Below are 16,449 nucleotides of genomic sequence, written 5' to 3' on the forward strand. Positions count from 1 at the left end.
CACATGGTATGGTGGACAGAGGGCAGATTTTCTAATTTCTAATCGAATTTTTGTTACTAAATTATCTTCCAAATTTTTGAAGCTATCACCTTGCCCTGGCCTCTCCCATTCCCTCCAAACACATTCAGTGTGACATTGATGTAATATTCTTGTCAAATGAATTATAACATGTAACAAGCCATCTAGTCATGAACTCACAGTACCAAGCTTGACAAGTTATTATAGCAACTATTTATTTTAATTGGAAAGGCATTCTGGGTTTCACTCCTTTACTGAACGCAGGTATTAACCACTAGATGCCACCGTTGCTCCTATAAAATACGTCCAGTCTGTGTCTTGGTCGGTCCATAAAAACCCACAAACCTTCAACAGATTTCCCCACGGTGTATGGAAATACTGATATAGTGTTGAACAAAAAGTATAAATGCAGGTAAATCCTTGTACTCAAATCCTTTATAAACTATCTTGATAACACACAACACCTTAAATTCCTTTTCCATCTTGGAAGTACGTAAAAGGCTTTATGGTCACCTCTCATGGGTCCAGCTGCTCTTTTTGTGACAAAAATAAGCCCTGTCAGACCTGCGGAGTTGGCATAGCTGACACTGACTGGAGGTGTTTCAGTGTGTGCATAAGCAATGGAAGGTGCTTAGTGTCACACATTGTACCTCTGCAACCCCAGCAAAAATTTTTCTGAAAATTTAGGGCATGGTAATGGTGGCGTTTTGTAGATGTAAAGGAGCCCTCACTGCTTGAGGTTGTACTGTCCATGACTTTCTGGAACCCAGCAACCCCCAACTGTTTGCAAGGAGCTGGGGGAGAAGAAGTGGGAGATAACATTTTTAAGTGGAAGACTCATATGGAAAGCTGAGGCACTCATAATACTGATCATTTCTAGCGCCACGGCAAAGGCTTTCTCACAGCCTTCCTGCTTAGCTTGCTGCCTGTTAGCTTGGTGAATACAGACCCATGATCTGCCACCTTGTTGCTCACAGAACATCTCCGGTGGTGTTTATGTGCCTGGACACATTGCCAGGGCTGTTGTTTTTAGTGGTGACAGCTGGAGTGAATACACATATGTGCCTGTTCCTAGTGCCTCGCTGCTTGGCCATTATAAATGCTCCAGCTTGGGTGTGCATAGGGAGGAAATTAACGATGGGCTGCTTTGGAAAGGATGCTCAGCCCTGGGGAAGCTAGAGGGTATGTTTCCTGAGCCTGATGCTCACACATCTCAAAACCACAAAGAGCACACAGCCTGCCTGCTGCATGTGATGGAGGCACAAGGAAAAACTGAAATTTACTTCAGTAAGTGACCTCTTCATAGCTAAAGACCATGCAGGGCAAGCTTTTTTCTTTGTTACGTGGGCAAAGTAATTTCTGGGTTTTTTTTGGAAAAAGGCTTGAATTTTATCTCTCGCTGTTCCCTTACTTTTGCTAGCATCACACAATACCAGCTTCCACACTCCTCCTCTCGCCTTGACATATGTGTCTGACAATTGATAAACTCATGTAAAGTGATAGACAATCGCACAGACTTAGCTACAAAAATGGGTGGTTTTGCTGACAAACAATTAAACGTATGCTACTGGATCTTCACTGACTTGGATGTATTTCAGTGAAATGACAAATGGATATGAGGAACAATTTATGGCTTTTGCTGGAGATGAGCATCTTGCACAATTAAATTAGGAATGCATATAAGTGTGGAGGATATGAGGGAGATCTTCAACTTCAGAATTAAAGCTGTCCCTATAGGCACAGTGGCCTGGACGTTTAATTTCCTCGTCGGTCATCCTTGGCTGTGAACAGCGCAGTTTCCCTGAGGTCGGGAGGATAAGGAGGCAATGGCCCAGCATCTTGGAGCTCGTGATAGTAGTAATACACTCAGGCTGTGGGAATCCATGCCACAGGAAAAGACATGGTCAGGTAGGGCTACAGGTCTTGGCTGCGAAGTTGTTAGCTGTGCGGGGCCGGTGAGCAGAGGGTAGAACAGGGGCAGAGGAGACGGCTTCCCTCCTCCTAGAACTGCACCCCTGACCTGCCTTTCCATGACCACCCGTCGGATCAGAAACCAGGGCATGACGGTCCCACCCGGCGTCCCCTGGCCGCCCCCGGGCGATGTGAAGCAGCGGCCGCAGAGGAGCCTCCGGTTTCTCCCGACGAGGCGGCGGCAGCGGGGCGCACCAGGGCCAAGCGGCGCGACCAGGCAACACCGCCCCACCGTCCGGCGGGCGGGCGGCCCCGGCCCTGGCCCCGGCCCCGGCCCCGGCCCCGGCGGGTGGAGCGGGGCGCCGGAGCATGGCGGGGCCGCGGCGCGGGGGATCCGCGAGCAGCACCGAAAAAAATCGTTTCCTTCCGGAGCGGCGGCGGCGGTGGCCGCCACTTCCCCGGCGCGGCTCGGGCACCGGCGGCGGCGCCCTCCGGGGTGAGGCGCTCGGAAGCCACGGAGGGAGCCGGCTGAGCGGCGAGAGCGGAGCGGGGGCCGCCGCCGCCGCTGCCGTGTGGAGGAGGCAGAGCGGTGGGAGGGGCGGGGAGGGACCAGCCGCCGCGGTGACAAGGTGCCAGCGGAGCGGAGGGGCTGCCGCTAGTGCTCCGCCGCCCTCCCGCCCGGAGAAGTTTGGCTCGGGGGCAGCGCAGCCGCCCGGGCCACCGCGGCGGGGCACGGAGGCGCGCCGGCAGTCGCCGCTCCCGGGGCCTCCGCGGGACGGGGGTCGCCTCCAGCGGGAGGCGGCGGGGGACGCCGGTGGCGGCGGCGGCAGCGGCGCTCCGGGAGCCGCCCCGCCCGCGCCATGGCAGCGCGGCCCCGAAGACCTTGGCTGAGCGTGGTGCTGGGGCTGGTGTTGGGCTTTACCGCCGCCTCCTGGCTCATCGCCCCCAGAGTGGCCGAGCTGAGCGAGAAGAAGAGGCGCGGCGCCAGCTTCTGTTCCTACTACGGCCGTTCGGCAGGGCCGGGGGCGGCCGGGGACGCGGCGGCTCCGGGGGAGCAGCAGGCGGAGGCAGCGGCGGTGCTGGGCGGCACGAGTTTCAGGAGCAACCCCTGGGAGCTGCCGCCGGCGGCGGAGGAGGGCACGGTTTCCAACCCCGCCGCCGGTGGGGACGGGGAGCCGGAGGAAGAGGAGGAAGGCGGCGAGAAGCGGAGCGGCCGGCCAGGCAGCAGCCACAACGGGAGCGGGGACTGGGGGGGGGGCCCGGGCTGCGCCAAGCCCCGCAACTTCCTCTACGTGGGGGTGATGACGGCCCAGAAGTACCTGGGCAGCCGGGCGGTGGCGGCGCAGCGGACGTGGGCGCCCTCGGTGCCGGGCCGCGTGGAGTTCTTCTCCAGCCAGGGCTCCGCCGCGCCCCCCGGGCTGCCCCCGCTGCCCGTCGTCGCCCTGCCCGGCGTGGACGACTCCTACCCGCCGCAGAAGAAGTCCTTCATGATGATCAAGTACATGCATGACCACTACCTGGACAAGTACGAGTGGTTCATGCGGGCGGACGACGACGTCTACATTAAAGGTGACTGGGAAGCGCCCCGCCGCTGGCGGGAGGGAGGGGAGCGGTGGCCGAGGGACCCGGCGGGCTCCCCCGGAGGTGGGGAGAGTCGGTTCCCGGCCGGGGTGGGGGGGGGGGGGTGGCGCAGAGGCTACCTCGATCCATCCCCCGCCCCGGCGGCGTTTGCTGCCAGCCCCCGTCGCGGGGCGTGGGGTGTCGTCCCGGCGCTGCGGCCCTGGCGACTGCTCCGATGTGCCCCAGCGGGGCCGGGCCGCCTCTGGGGAGGCCGAGGCGCGTTGAAGGCATGAGGCGGCGGGTTGGACCGCGGCGGGAAAGGTGAGCGGCCCCTGCGTGGGCGCGGGGTCCCGGTGCTGCGGCCCTCCGGGGCAGGTTCAGCCGTGGGCCGGCGGAGAGGGTCCGGCCCGGCCCGGCCCGGCGGGTGGCGGGGCTGGGCGTGGGCAGGGAGCGGCGGGGTGGTGACGACCCCGCGTCCCACCGCGATCGGCTGCGCGGCGTGAGGGTCTCGGTACCGCCCTGTCCCGCCGCCCGTACGCAGGCGGCGGGCGGGAGCGGTGGGGAACGCGGCCGGCGGCGGCTCAGCCCGGAGGCTTCGGTTCGGCGCTCCTCGGAAATGGTGTTTTCAGCGCTAGCAGTTCTGCGCTGGCTCGCCGACGCTTGGGCTGAGGAAACGCAGCTTCCGAAGACCACTTGGAAAGCTGCTTGTTCGCCTTTGCAGAGTGTGTCCCTGGAACGTCCTCGCCCTATTTCCATGCGAGTTGTATAGCACGTTAGGGAATGGTGTTCTGCAACCCTCTTTCCTCTGGCCCGCGCTTGTTGCAGCTGTTACCCGTGCAGTGTCCTGTTCTTAGGAAAGAAAGAGAGGCTGAAGATGTAAGGCTGTGAGCGTGGTTGCTCACACTGTTGCAGGCACTTTAAGTGGAGGTAACTGTGGACATCCCTATTTGTCACTTGATTTTGAGTCGTTTAATGGGCTGCTTGCTTGTCAGCTGTCTGTGAAATATGCGCACGCACACACGTGTGTATATATGTGTATGTATTCGGTTGCAGACATAAAAGTTGTCAGTGTTTTCTTTGGGCGCATTTTTGAGTTGTAATGAACCTGTCTTTAAGTGGATCCAAGGTTCTGAGCTAAACCTATCCAGAAACTTTTAATTTCAAGTAGATAGGAAATCACGATTTCTTAAATAGGTAGGAAGTTTGAAGAAGTGTGTAGACATTGTAGCATTGGAAATACTTTGGAAGGAGCCCGAATTTTACCTTGTTCCTGCAATGACTCTGTAATCAAACATATTTGTCTTGATTAATTTAGATTTGCTCAGGACTTTTCAAAAATTAATCCTATTAAAATAATACCCCCCCCCCCCAGCCTGGAACTATATTGTCAGATTGTCCTAGCAAGGGAGTGCTTTCCATCACTAAGGGCTGAGCAGAACAAGGTTCACTGGTAGAATGAAGTTGTTACCATATTCTGGCTTTTGGCTGAATGAAAATGTCCTTGTAATATTAATTAATTAAAAAAAAAATCTGATGAAGGTAAACTTGTCCAAGGATATTTTCAATTAGGTTTAGGATACTGCTTTGGAAGTGATTTCCTGTGATAGTCTCAGCTGCCTGTGTTATGTTTTAAAAAAGCTTGAGGTACAGGAAGAGAGATGGCTGGCAAACTAGCCAGAGAAATAACAGTAATCTTTTCTCTTTTTCAGGTGAAAAATTGGAGGAGTTTCTTCGCTCACTGAACAGCAGTAAACCTCTGTATTTGGGACAGACTGGTCTGGGTAATATTGAAGAACTTGGAAAACTCGGGCTGGAGCCTGGAGAGAATTTCTGCATGGGAGGGCCGGGAATGATCTTCAGCCGGGAGGTTCTCAGGAGAATGGTGCCACATATAGGTGAATGCCTTCAAGAAATGTACACCACTCATGAGGACGTGGAGGTGGGTAGGTGTGTCCGAAGGTTTGGAGGAACTCAGTGTGTTTGGTCTTATGAGGTAAGTGACAGTGTAAATTGCAATGTGCAGTTTGTTTACAGAGTTTTACATCTTGCAACCTAAGTGCAATCTCTTTCCACCATAATTACGTTTTATTGTGTGCATCAGAATGTAAACTGCAGAGTGTAAGGGAGATGAAAACATTCATGGTGTGTTGCTGCAAGCATATTTATTTCTACTTGTGTCTTTTAATTTTCATTGATGACAATTACTGCAGCCATGTTGTCAGTACTGCTATGCTATAAGTTGCTAAAGCATTACCTTGAGCATTTCTACATACAGTCCTTGACAGGATGCTGCTGTGTTTGACGTAAGCTCTTCAGGCTGGATCTTTTTAAGAACTTGGTTTTGACTAAGGATGTGGCATATCTTTTTGTTCTGCCTTTCAGGTTCTTAAAATATGTTGTGATATTTGAAGAAGAATCGCTTGTATTTTCTTATTTACTCAGATGTATTTTAATGGAGATCATTACTGGCAAAAGCAGAAATAGGGGTGGATTTTTTTTTCTTGTACAGAAATGAGATTTGTTACACTGCCTGTGACTGTGATACACCTTTAACAGTGGTTTTCTTAGTGTATAACATACAGTGTACACATACAGTGTAACAAATCTTCCTACGCTGAAGTCATTTTAGGAGCAAAGGACTTCATTCAGTAGTAGCGTTTTCTAAAGTAATGAAGATGTGTTGCAATACCCAAAAAGTCTGCTTGCAATGCCGTAACTAAAATTCAGGCCTATTCCTCTGGAAGTATTGTGGTTAGTGGCAAAACTATCTTTGTAGATAAAAATAGACTAAGCATGCAACTGCCAGGAAGGGTAAAGGGTGATAGCTAATATGATGGATATGATTTTAGTTATTTTCACTGGTTCTTTAATATTAATATACTCTTGCCCTTATGGCACTCCCTCATTAAGCAGGAAAAAAACATTTAAATGGGCCACTGAAAGAGGTTATGTGCTATTAACGACAAAAAGACAGGAAAAATAATTAATTTTGTGGATTAGTGTTTTTCTGAATGTCCTGGGGAAAGGTATCCATTTTAAAAATGGGTTTGGTAGGCTACAGTGCATGTAAACACATGAATGAAAGTAAATACTGAATAGTTGACACTAACTAGAAATCTTAGAGGTGAAAATCTTATCCTTTACTTCACAATAGAAAGGTACTTTTAGAGACTGTTTCAATAAACGTTGTAAATACCAACGTAAAATAATACACCCATTGCACTGGTAGAGCAGGGAAGGCTTTTATCATGCAGATGGGTATCAATGTAGGACTAGTTGTTCTTAATCAGACTTCCAAACTGCACACTACATTGGCAGCTTAATTTTACACTTGATGGGTTTGGGCTGTGTCTGTACAAGGTCGTTTTCAAATCCTTATGGGCGTGTGATGCCTGCTGAACTGTATCAGGTAGCAGAATTATGTCTCTGCCTTGACAGTCGTATCTTGGAAGGGGTTTTGATTTTGTTTTTCTGGTTTGTCTTGTTGGGAGGAAATCTGGGTAAGGGAAGAAAACTGATAATAGATAACATTATCACTATGGTTATAATTTATTTTGATGTTGAATGTCAGGAAATTCTGGCTCCAGGCACTGAACATAAGTGGTACAGAGCAAAAAAATCTTCTTCAGTTTTGGAGACTGAGTTATGTGACTGCCCAGAAGCTCAACTTTTCATGGTAGGATTGGGGCCTGAAAACATAAACTTTTTGGAAAAAAAGTATGTTTTTATGGGATCTGGAATAGAGTGACACCAGTCTTGACTGTTAGTTCCTCTTGAACTCCCTAGGTCTATATAATAAAGAATGGAAGAAAGAAAAAAATGTGTTAGGCACTGCAATAGCAGCTGCTCTTTTCTGACCAGTATTTCTGTCTGTTAGAAGAATCTCTGACTGTTGCCAGTACAGGAGATGTTTCAGAAGATGCAGATGACTGTTAAGATAAAGCATCTTGGGATGCTACCCCAGCGTTAAATCTGTGTGGAAGGGAAGGAGCAAAACAGGGTGTCCAGAGAGAGAGTTGCATTCGTGCTTTGGCATAGTTTGTGCTGTATAGCTGGTTGTTTCAAGCAGTCTGATATTGCATCTGAACAGATTGGTATGTTACGGACTGGTAAATTAGTTGGTGGCAAGGGGGCACTGAAACTGTTACTGTGTGCTTTTTCATTCCTGCCTTAGATCATCAACACTCTCTGTGTGCTAGAAGGGGAATCACTGTCTCGGATACATGCATGCAAAACCTAAGACTGGGGCCAGGACTTTATGCATACCCAGTTTAACTTTTGTCCTGAAGTCCTCTTGTTGTATGTAAGTATTAAACTGAGTCCTGCTCTGCTACAAGGTTTTTATGAACTTTGTTGCTTTTGGGAAGATGCATGACTTGTATTTAATATCTGTTGCTGAAGACTAATACAAACTGGAAACTATTCCATTAAAATTCATGGAAGCAGAAAAGCTCTAGAAGAGTTGAACCACTGCTGCATCATTTTTTACTGGATTTCTCCACTGCTGCATCATTTTTTACTGGATTTCTTTTCTAAGAAGTGTATCAGAAGGTCTTTTTTTGGTGAGGATGAAAGAAGTCAAAGAACAGAAAACCTAAAATGCTTGATCTTTCAAGCTTGTCTGGCATGGGTAAGACTGGCTGCCCGACAGGGTTTATCCTGCTACCATTTAGAGTTAGCTAGTAAGCTGTGCTAGTTTATATACATAGTATGCTTGCTGGCAAGGAGAGGGTTACAGCTTTGAGTTTTGGCGGGGGGGGGGAGGGGGTGGGTGTGCAATATTGTGGTGGGGTTTTTTGTTAGAATGAATGAGAAAAGAAGAGGTGTACCAGCCTGCAATGAGCCACTCTTATTCTTGGGGCTTTCTAGAGTTTAATTCTTGCTCTGCCAGATTTGAAATGAGGGCTCCCACATACCAAATGACTTAAGGCTGATGTGATGAGTCTCTCTCTGTCTCTGCTGATGGAGCTCCTCCACTTTAAATAAAGAATTAGTCATTGGGTTGCTGAGAGGGTGAATCTAATAACAGTTTTTAGGGCACTTCTGGAGGAGACATGGAGGAGACAAAAACCTACCCTCGGACTGCAGTTTGACAGTTGCTCTAAGCTAACCTAAATAGTGGCTTTCATCACTGAAGGGGGTTGCTCCTTTCTGTTGCTGTCCTGTTCTGCAGGACTTGTGCAGCCCAGTGGTGAGCTGGAGCAGGGGTGGGATCCACTTGAAACCTGAACCTGACCAAAAGTGTTTTCTTCAGCTGCATCAGTACTCAACAGCTCTTTTACCTGGGGAGTTTGGGCTGACTGCCCAGGGGTGTTGCCTCCCTTGGGATCATCTATCCTGGGAACACGTTGTCTTCTTGCTGCTTCTTGATCCAGCTTGACTGGGACTTGAGGAAGTTCATGGTGAGAAAACAGAGTCATCCCTGCTACTTGCATGTTATTGAGGGTCTTAAGCATTTCCCCAGGTGGCTCAGCAGGACTGCAAGAGTTGGATACCTTTCTTGGGGGTCTTTATTGTGAAGGATTGTCCTGGTTTCAACTGGGATCGAGTTGATTTTCTTCATAGTAGCTGGTAAACTGTTGTGGTTTGGATTTAGTATGAGAATAATGTTGATAACACACTGATGTTTTTAGCTGTTGCTAAGTAGTTTTTGTACTAAGTCAAGGACTTTTCAGCTTCTCATGCCCTGCCAGCGAGAAGGCTGGAGGGGTGTAGGAGGTGGGCGAGGACACAGCCAGGAGAGCCGACCCAAACTGGTCAAAGGCATGTTCCATACCATATGATGTCATGCCCAGTATATAAACTGGGGGAAAGCTGGCCAGGGACTGCTGCTCGGGAACTGACTGGGCATTGGTCGGCAAGTGGCAAGCAATTGCATTGTGCATCACTTGTTTTGTATATTCTAATTCTATTATTATTATTATCATCATCATCATCATTATTATCATCATCATTATTATTTTCTTCCTTTTTCTGTTCTATTAAACCGTGTTTATCTCAACCCATGAGTTTTACTTTTTTTTTCCGATTCTCTGCACCATCCCACTGGGTGGGGGGGCGTGAGCTATGGGTGCTTAGTTGCCAGGTGGGGTTAAACTACAACAGAAAATTAACTCTATCCCAGCTGAAACAGGGACAAGAACTCAGATGATATTACCACAGCTATCATGAAGGTCTGTGCCAGTGCACACAAGCCCATGGCAGTGGTCCACTGTGTGATGTCATATTAGCTGTAGAGCCAAGAGCTAAGGGGGCTGTTTCTCAGCCTGGTTAAGAGTTAGTTTCTCTTAGGTTTCTGCTTGTTTGCAGATTGGGGGCTGTGCTCCAAGAGGAAATACTGCTTGTGCCTTTTTTGAGTTTGACAGCTGTGTAATTCTGAGTCCTGGTGCTGAGTTACCAAGGCGCTGGAGGACTCTGGGAGTGTGTTTTCATGTCCATGATGTGAAAAATAGCGTGGACATACCTTCTTAATATATTTTCTTCTAAGATGCCAGCAGATACTTAAGTGCAGGACTATGTGGGCTAGCTAACAGCTTTCTAGTCTGTTTTGAATGTTTGTACATTCTTAAAGGAAATATTTCCAAGGTTTTCCTCTAAGAATAAGCTCTTGTTTGAATTACCAAAGCATCCCACAGACAAACAAAACAAAAACATTAGGAAAAATTCTTAAATGATTAAAAATGTGTCTTTAGTTCTGCATATGGGTATCTCGAATCATCTCTCAACCCATATGAAAATTAAATTTAAACATGTTCAACTTTTTTCTGATGTTTGCTCTTATTTTACTGGAAGCGTTTTCTCAAGATTTGTGCAATTGATATATTGGAGGTGGTATTTTCACAGAAGTCTAGTGCAGAAGTTTGTGCAAGTGTGTTTAAAAATAGCTTTCAACATAAGATGATGCAGTTGTGGCACAACTCTTGTTTAAGAGTCATCTCATTTACACCCATCACATTATCACTCTTGACAGTGCCTATCACATTATACAAGGAATAAGCTTGGTTTTTAAAGGGACTTACAGATGAAGACCTTGTCTGCTTTAGGGTCAACAGTGGATTCAGTGCTTTAAGTGAGTCCATGAAACAAAGCACAGTGAAACCCTGATGGTTTTACTTTTTACACTGAAATAGCTTTCTGTACTTTACTTTAAGTAAACCAAACCACATGGGAAGCATTAGTTTCTATAGATATTCCCAGAATTATTTTTATTTTTAAAATTTTGTCTTTCCTAGGTGTTTTGAAATAAATTTCCCTTTCACAGATTCGATTGTGGTTATTGGACATATTTTGACAAAGAGTTTTGTTAAACTGTCCTGCTTGAGCCTTTTTGAAGTGTTCATTGCAGATTGCCAGGTGAATCAAATAGTCTAGAGTTTCTCAACGTGTGTAGTCTTCTCGAAGACACTGATAGTCCACAGGTTGTCTCCTCCTGCTCCCTCCCAACCCCAGAGTTGATGGGTTTTACTTTTTCTGGACTGTTCTTGTATCTCTTGTCCCGACTTAGAAAATTTCCCAGAGGTTAACTTTTTCCTGACTTTCACTTTACAATTTCCCATCTTTTGATGAGATCAAAAGATGTGTTTCTAGTGAAATAGAAAATGTTCACAAAGAGGGAAGATGGATGCTGTAAACAAGGAGCATTACAGAAATTATTTGAAATAAGTGCTAATTAAATGTACTTATATTTACTGTGGTATTTCATTAGGTATCAAAACCAGAATATGTTTCTATTTTTAGAATAATCTTTCAAGCTAGTCTTCCAGTTCTGTATGTTTCTTGGGAGTTTTTTGCAATTAGATAAATAGGTATAAAGTGTAGCTGGATCATTTTAGGTCTTCAGACTATTTATTCTGTGGTGCTCATGAGCAAACTGATTTCCACCTATTTTCAGTTCTTATGTGAGAAGGTATGTATTAAGTCATTGTCAGTATATGCTGCTGTAACATATTCTCTAAAATATGTTTGATTTAGTTATTTGATTTCATTATATAACATGAAATATTCAAAGAATACATATGTTATTTACAAGAACTGCTACACTTTGAGGAGTTTATTCCATCTGACCAGTGCTGGCTAATGATTTAAGCTCAAGATGAGTGCACAAGTTGGTTACTCTTTAGTAGGTGTTTGGAACTGGACAGCAATAAATGTGTAGTTCCACCCTGGCTGCATTTCCACCATCTGCAATATTTTTGGCTTTCTGGGTATCACACTAAGAAAAGATTTTTGACCTGCTTTTAAGAATTCTTTTAAAGCATATATATACTTTAGGAAACAAATAACATCTTAAATTAGAGGTATAATTTTAGGAAATTCTGGAGGAGGTTAAGCAGCCTGGTAATGATACAGACTTCTTGAATGCTATTTTGTGTATGATTTAGTATTGAAACGAACCTAGGAAAAGGACAGTTACCTTTTCATTTATTTTTTATTGGTGCTTTCAAGACACATTTTCCACAGTTATTTTCCACACTGATTGAAGTTTTACCTTTAGTAAACTAACCTTTGTGGAAAAAAAAAAAAAGCCTAAAATAAGTCACCTCTGGAATGTGCTGGTTTAACCAGGCAGTTAGAATACTGAAGATTAAAACCAGAGGTACTGACTGAACAGATTGTTTATTTGTTTTTGTTTTTGGTGTTTTGGGGTTTTTTTTGTTTGGGTTTTTTTTTTAATTTTTAGTTTGTGATAAAATATTTGATTTAGAAACCTGGAAGTATTCCTTTTAATAATTTTCAGACAAGATTGTTATTTTGTGCCTTGTTTGTTTGTGCACTTCATAGTTCGAAGGATTTTGTGTTTTCAAGATTGCTTTAAAGTGCATTTGAGCCCCTAAACTTTTATGCTTTTTTGTTTCTTTATTATTACTTTTTTAATAACCATTCAAGGACAAATTAACATCTGAAGGACAATCATTTGATCGCCAGGGACGATGCTCCTTTTGGCAGCATTTGCTGGTATCAGAGGAGGTGTTTGTTCATGGGGCCCTTTCTGGGTGCAGCATTTGTGAACAAGCTCCTTATGCGTGGAAGCAGATGAACTAAAGAAATGCAGCAGTTGTTTAGTTGTATACGTGGCTCAATGCAGTGGAAGTATATGTGACCTTAACTACTACATGAGGCATACACTGTAAATCTGCGTGCATGGAAATGGGCATTTGTACGTACATATGCATATATTTAAAGCTTGTGCCTAGTTGATAACCAGGCTCCTAGGGCCATAAGTGAAGGTCCTTTGGAGCTTTTAAACTGTGCTTCTAGGTATTTATTGCAGTTTCTCTACTGTAAAGCTTAAGAATTTAGCTTTCAGCTTGTTTTTCATTTCTCTTCATAGCTATATCTGTGTCCTGCTGTTCTGTATATATGTGTATTTTGGTTTCCAGCTTCTAATTTAACATAGCTTTTTGGCTTTCCGTTTTCCTTGAAAGCTTTTTCTTTCCAGCTACAAACTGTAGCATACCTGTTATCATAATAACTTTTCATCACCAAAGGGGACTATCTTATGGACCAGCTCCTATCCTGCCAGAATTGCACAGCTTCCTATTACTGATCGTGATAAAACACAGTGACTTTTTCTGTCACTTTTTATCAGTTTTGGGAAAACTTTTCTCAAGTGGATGAGTCTCAGTTCCAGAAGTCAGGGAATTTAACTAGAACAGATGTAGCTGATGATAAAGTTTTTAGGAAAGTGCTTAACTCAGCAAATGAAACACTTCTGTTATAGGCTATTGATATTTTTAATTGCTGTTTTAAAATAATTTGTTAGGTATAAATCTGTCCTGCTAGAATGAATGAAAGCAGGTGCTAGTGTTTTGGATTCTTCTTTTCTGCTACTCAGAATTTTTGTGATTGAAGATATTTTTCTTGACGTGGTAGGGGGAAATAATTGCACCTGAGGGTAGTTGACTGTAATAGAAAATACTGTCAAATAGTAAAAAGTGTTTTTTCTTAATATGTGGCTGTAGTAATTTTGGGAAATGCAGTATTAGTGTATCCAAGAGGATCATGCAAGTCTATATACATTGCTTTTGTGGCATTTGATGCTTGAGGTTTGCTTAGAGTAGCAGAGCGTGTCTGTTACATCTTTGCAAAAATTGATTATTGTTTGTACCTTTAAGAAAAAATTCTGTACCGAAACTATGTATTGGGCATTCCTCTATCCTGGCCGTGGTAAGTTGGTGCTCACTTCCCTTTTCCAAATCTGTTAGCCTTAGTTCTTACTGTACTAAATTCCTATCCATGCTGTGCTGTTGGCATGTATACTCATGGGAGAGAGATGTAAGAGAGGTATGGTCTTTATGGGCAGAGAGCCTTGGATGAGTAAGGGCTGGTCTCCTTTCTTCAGTATGCTTATCAACTATCGCAACCCAGCCTGAGCTTCCTAACTCATCACTGGAAAAATGTTTTGAACAGCAGCGGCTTTATTATTTTAGCTGCACATAATGCTAGAAGCAGGAGAGGGAAATGCTGGAAGAAGGTAGGCTGGAATAACAGACTTGACGTGCCTTTGTTGAGTTTGGCATGTTAGAACACAGCTACTGCGAATCAGCTGCTCATGACTGGGAGTTGCATCCTCGCAAGTAAGACTTCGTTCATGAGTTTTTGTCTTAAAGTATGATGTGGTTCTGCTGTTCCCTGTGTATGTGTGTGTAGATGTGTATATATGTGTGTGTGGGAAGGGTGTATGAATATTTTTGGGAGTAATGCAGTGTATTGCCATTTGCCTTTTTGCTCCACTTTGAGCACTGAATATTCATAAAGATTGTTAAATGTATGTCATTTAACTTGTTACCAGCTGTTTCCGGAGACTGATGATTTTTATAACAATTCTTGTGCCTAGACCTATCTGGGACTGTAGGAACCTCACCCCCATGTGAGAATCCAGTGTTACAGTGTTGTTTTGTGTCTATTAAACATGTCAGTTATCTTCTATAGTATTCCTGTCAGTTATCTTCTATAGTATTCACCTACTGACTGTATTTTGCTAGTGCATTGCTCCCACATTGATCTGAATAGAATTTTCATTAACTGTGTATGCTGTTGATAAAATGCTGATAAACGTTCATTAATTCAAAAGGGGAGAAATCTGAGGGCCTCAGAAAAAAAAAACAAACATGTTAAAATATGTTCCTGAGTGTAGCTTAGTTATTGACGTGATTAAATAGGACCTCTCAAATGTTTTATATTTCTGGACATTGTGATATCTACCTCACTACTAGCATCCCTGCAGATAAGTCCAGAACTGCAGGAGCTTCCCACTCATCTCAGTTTAAAAGCACTTCGCTGTTGCTAATTGGAATGTTTAGTTTAGTACTAAACTCATAATTTTAGTAAATTACTTCATTGTTAATTTTCCATTGCTAAATGTCATTTGGAGAGCTACTGTTTTCCTTTGAAATGGCCTTTAAAAAGATTTATTTGGAGGTTCTGCTGTAAATCTGTGGAATGGCCAATGAAGACAAACTAGCTGATGGTTTTACCAGTTTTCATATCCATGTTACCTTCAATGTAGGTACAAGAAAATAAAATTCAATGCCCTGGGTTGGGGGAGGAAGGGATTTGTGCTTTTCTTGTTGATTTTTAGTATAGTTGTTTCTGTTTAGCCATAATTACATTAATCAGCTTGATTGAAATAAGTCTGTCTCTGCAGACTAGATACTACCCTGTAAAAATAAAGTAACTTTTCGTCTTTATCACTTCCATTATGATCATGTAGGTAGGTAATAAAAACAGTTGCTGGATTAAGTATTTCAGTTATATGGGAAGAGAAGCTTTAATGACTAGTACAAGGATAAAATCATACATTGTTGCTCTGTTGTTTTTTAAACAGTTTCAAATTTATTATGTCTTTTATAGTATCATTATTCTTTATTCACTGGGGATAAATAGTAATGAGAAATGATCACTAGAGTTTTTGGCATCTGTTCATCATTACAAATAATAAAACAGCAACACTATTGTATTTAGCAGGTTGATAATTTCCATTCATTCACACTTGAAGGAGGTATTTAAGGTACCTTTCACGCTTCCCATCATTCCTTTTTATAAATGTATTGAGCTCCATCTAAAACACTGGAGTTTTCCACTTTACCCGTTCTGTGCCACTGCAATACTGTTATAAAAATGCAACTGCTGAAATAAGTAGCTTCTTTACTTGTGCTTTTAACTTGTTTGAGGCAAATGTGCAGCCATTTGTTCTTCTATGAGTTGTTAATATTTACTTTAGAAAGCTCCTGTTTTGTTCCTTGTACTTACCCATCCATATGGATAAATACTACAGACCTTTTATTTGGGGAGGTACAAGAATCCATGCTTTCTGTTCCTCTTGTTCTCTTATTCACCCTTCTTTTATTTTTTTTTTTTTTTTTTTTTAATGGGTGATCAGGATTAGGTATGGCACTATCTATGGGATCTCATCTGTAAATTCTACAGGCCCTTAATGTTCAGCTTCACTACTGCAGCTCAGGATTACATTTACCATTTTTAAGGCTTCATCACACTGTAAATTCATCACTGTTTTGCAGTTGGTTAGTACTACTAGGTCAGTGTCATCTTCAGCCATTTTCACCTATTGAGCTTCTGGCTGGAAGAATATTTCACTTGTGTTAAAATTTACTAGTACAGTAGTTGCGTGTTTAATCCTGTGGCTATTGGAAAACTGTGCTGTCCTAAACATGATGTTGCAATATCAGATAAAAATTGCCTTTTCCTGTGTAAAGGCAATATTCCTCGTTAGCACAGTGACCTCCACAGCAAGGGCAGATGCTGTGGTAGTAGGAGAGGGAATGTGCTGTATTGCATGATCACGTCCCATGTGGAATGCTAGCTGTTGTTCCAAGTGTACCTGTACCTCTTAGCAGGCAAATGATCAGTGAATAAGAAAGATTTCATCTCGCAAAGAGCTTAATCACACATAATGTTAATTGTTGAGGGCTTTCATTCCAACTAAAGGAAGCAATTCAG

At 44.1% G+C, this 16,449-nt stretch overlaps 1 protein-coding gene across 1 annotated transcript in view; it reads left to right on the forward strand.

Moving 5' to 3' along the window:
• The first annotated feature begins 2,789 nt into the window (after window positions 1-2,789).
• Window positions 2,790-16,449, forward strand: part of CHSY3 (chondroitin sulfate synthase 3) — a 157,780-nt gene continuing 144,120 nt past the window's right edge. The window contains exons 1-2 of the mRNA XM_074855434.1: window positions 2,790-3,498; window positions 5,199-5,482. Coding sequence (XP_074711535.1) covers window positions 2,790-3,498; window positions 5,199-5,482 — 993 coding nt within the window. The remainder of the gene's footprint in view (window positions 3,499-5,198; window positions 5,483-16,449) is intronic.

The sequence above is a fragment of the Strix uralensis genome, chromosome Z (genome assembly GCF_047716275.1).
Source record: "Strix uralensis isolate ZFMK-TIS-50842 chromosome Z, bStrUra1, whole genome shotgun sequence".
In the NCBI taxonomy this organism is placed as follows: domain Eukaryota; kingdom Metazoa; phylum Chordata; class Aves; order Strigiformes; family Strigidae; genus Strix; species Strix uralensis.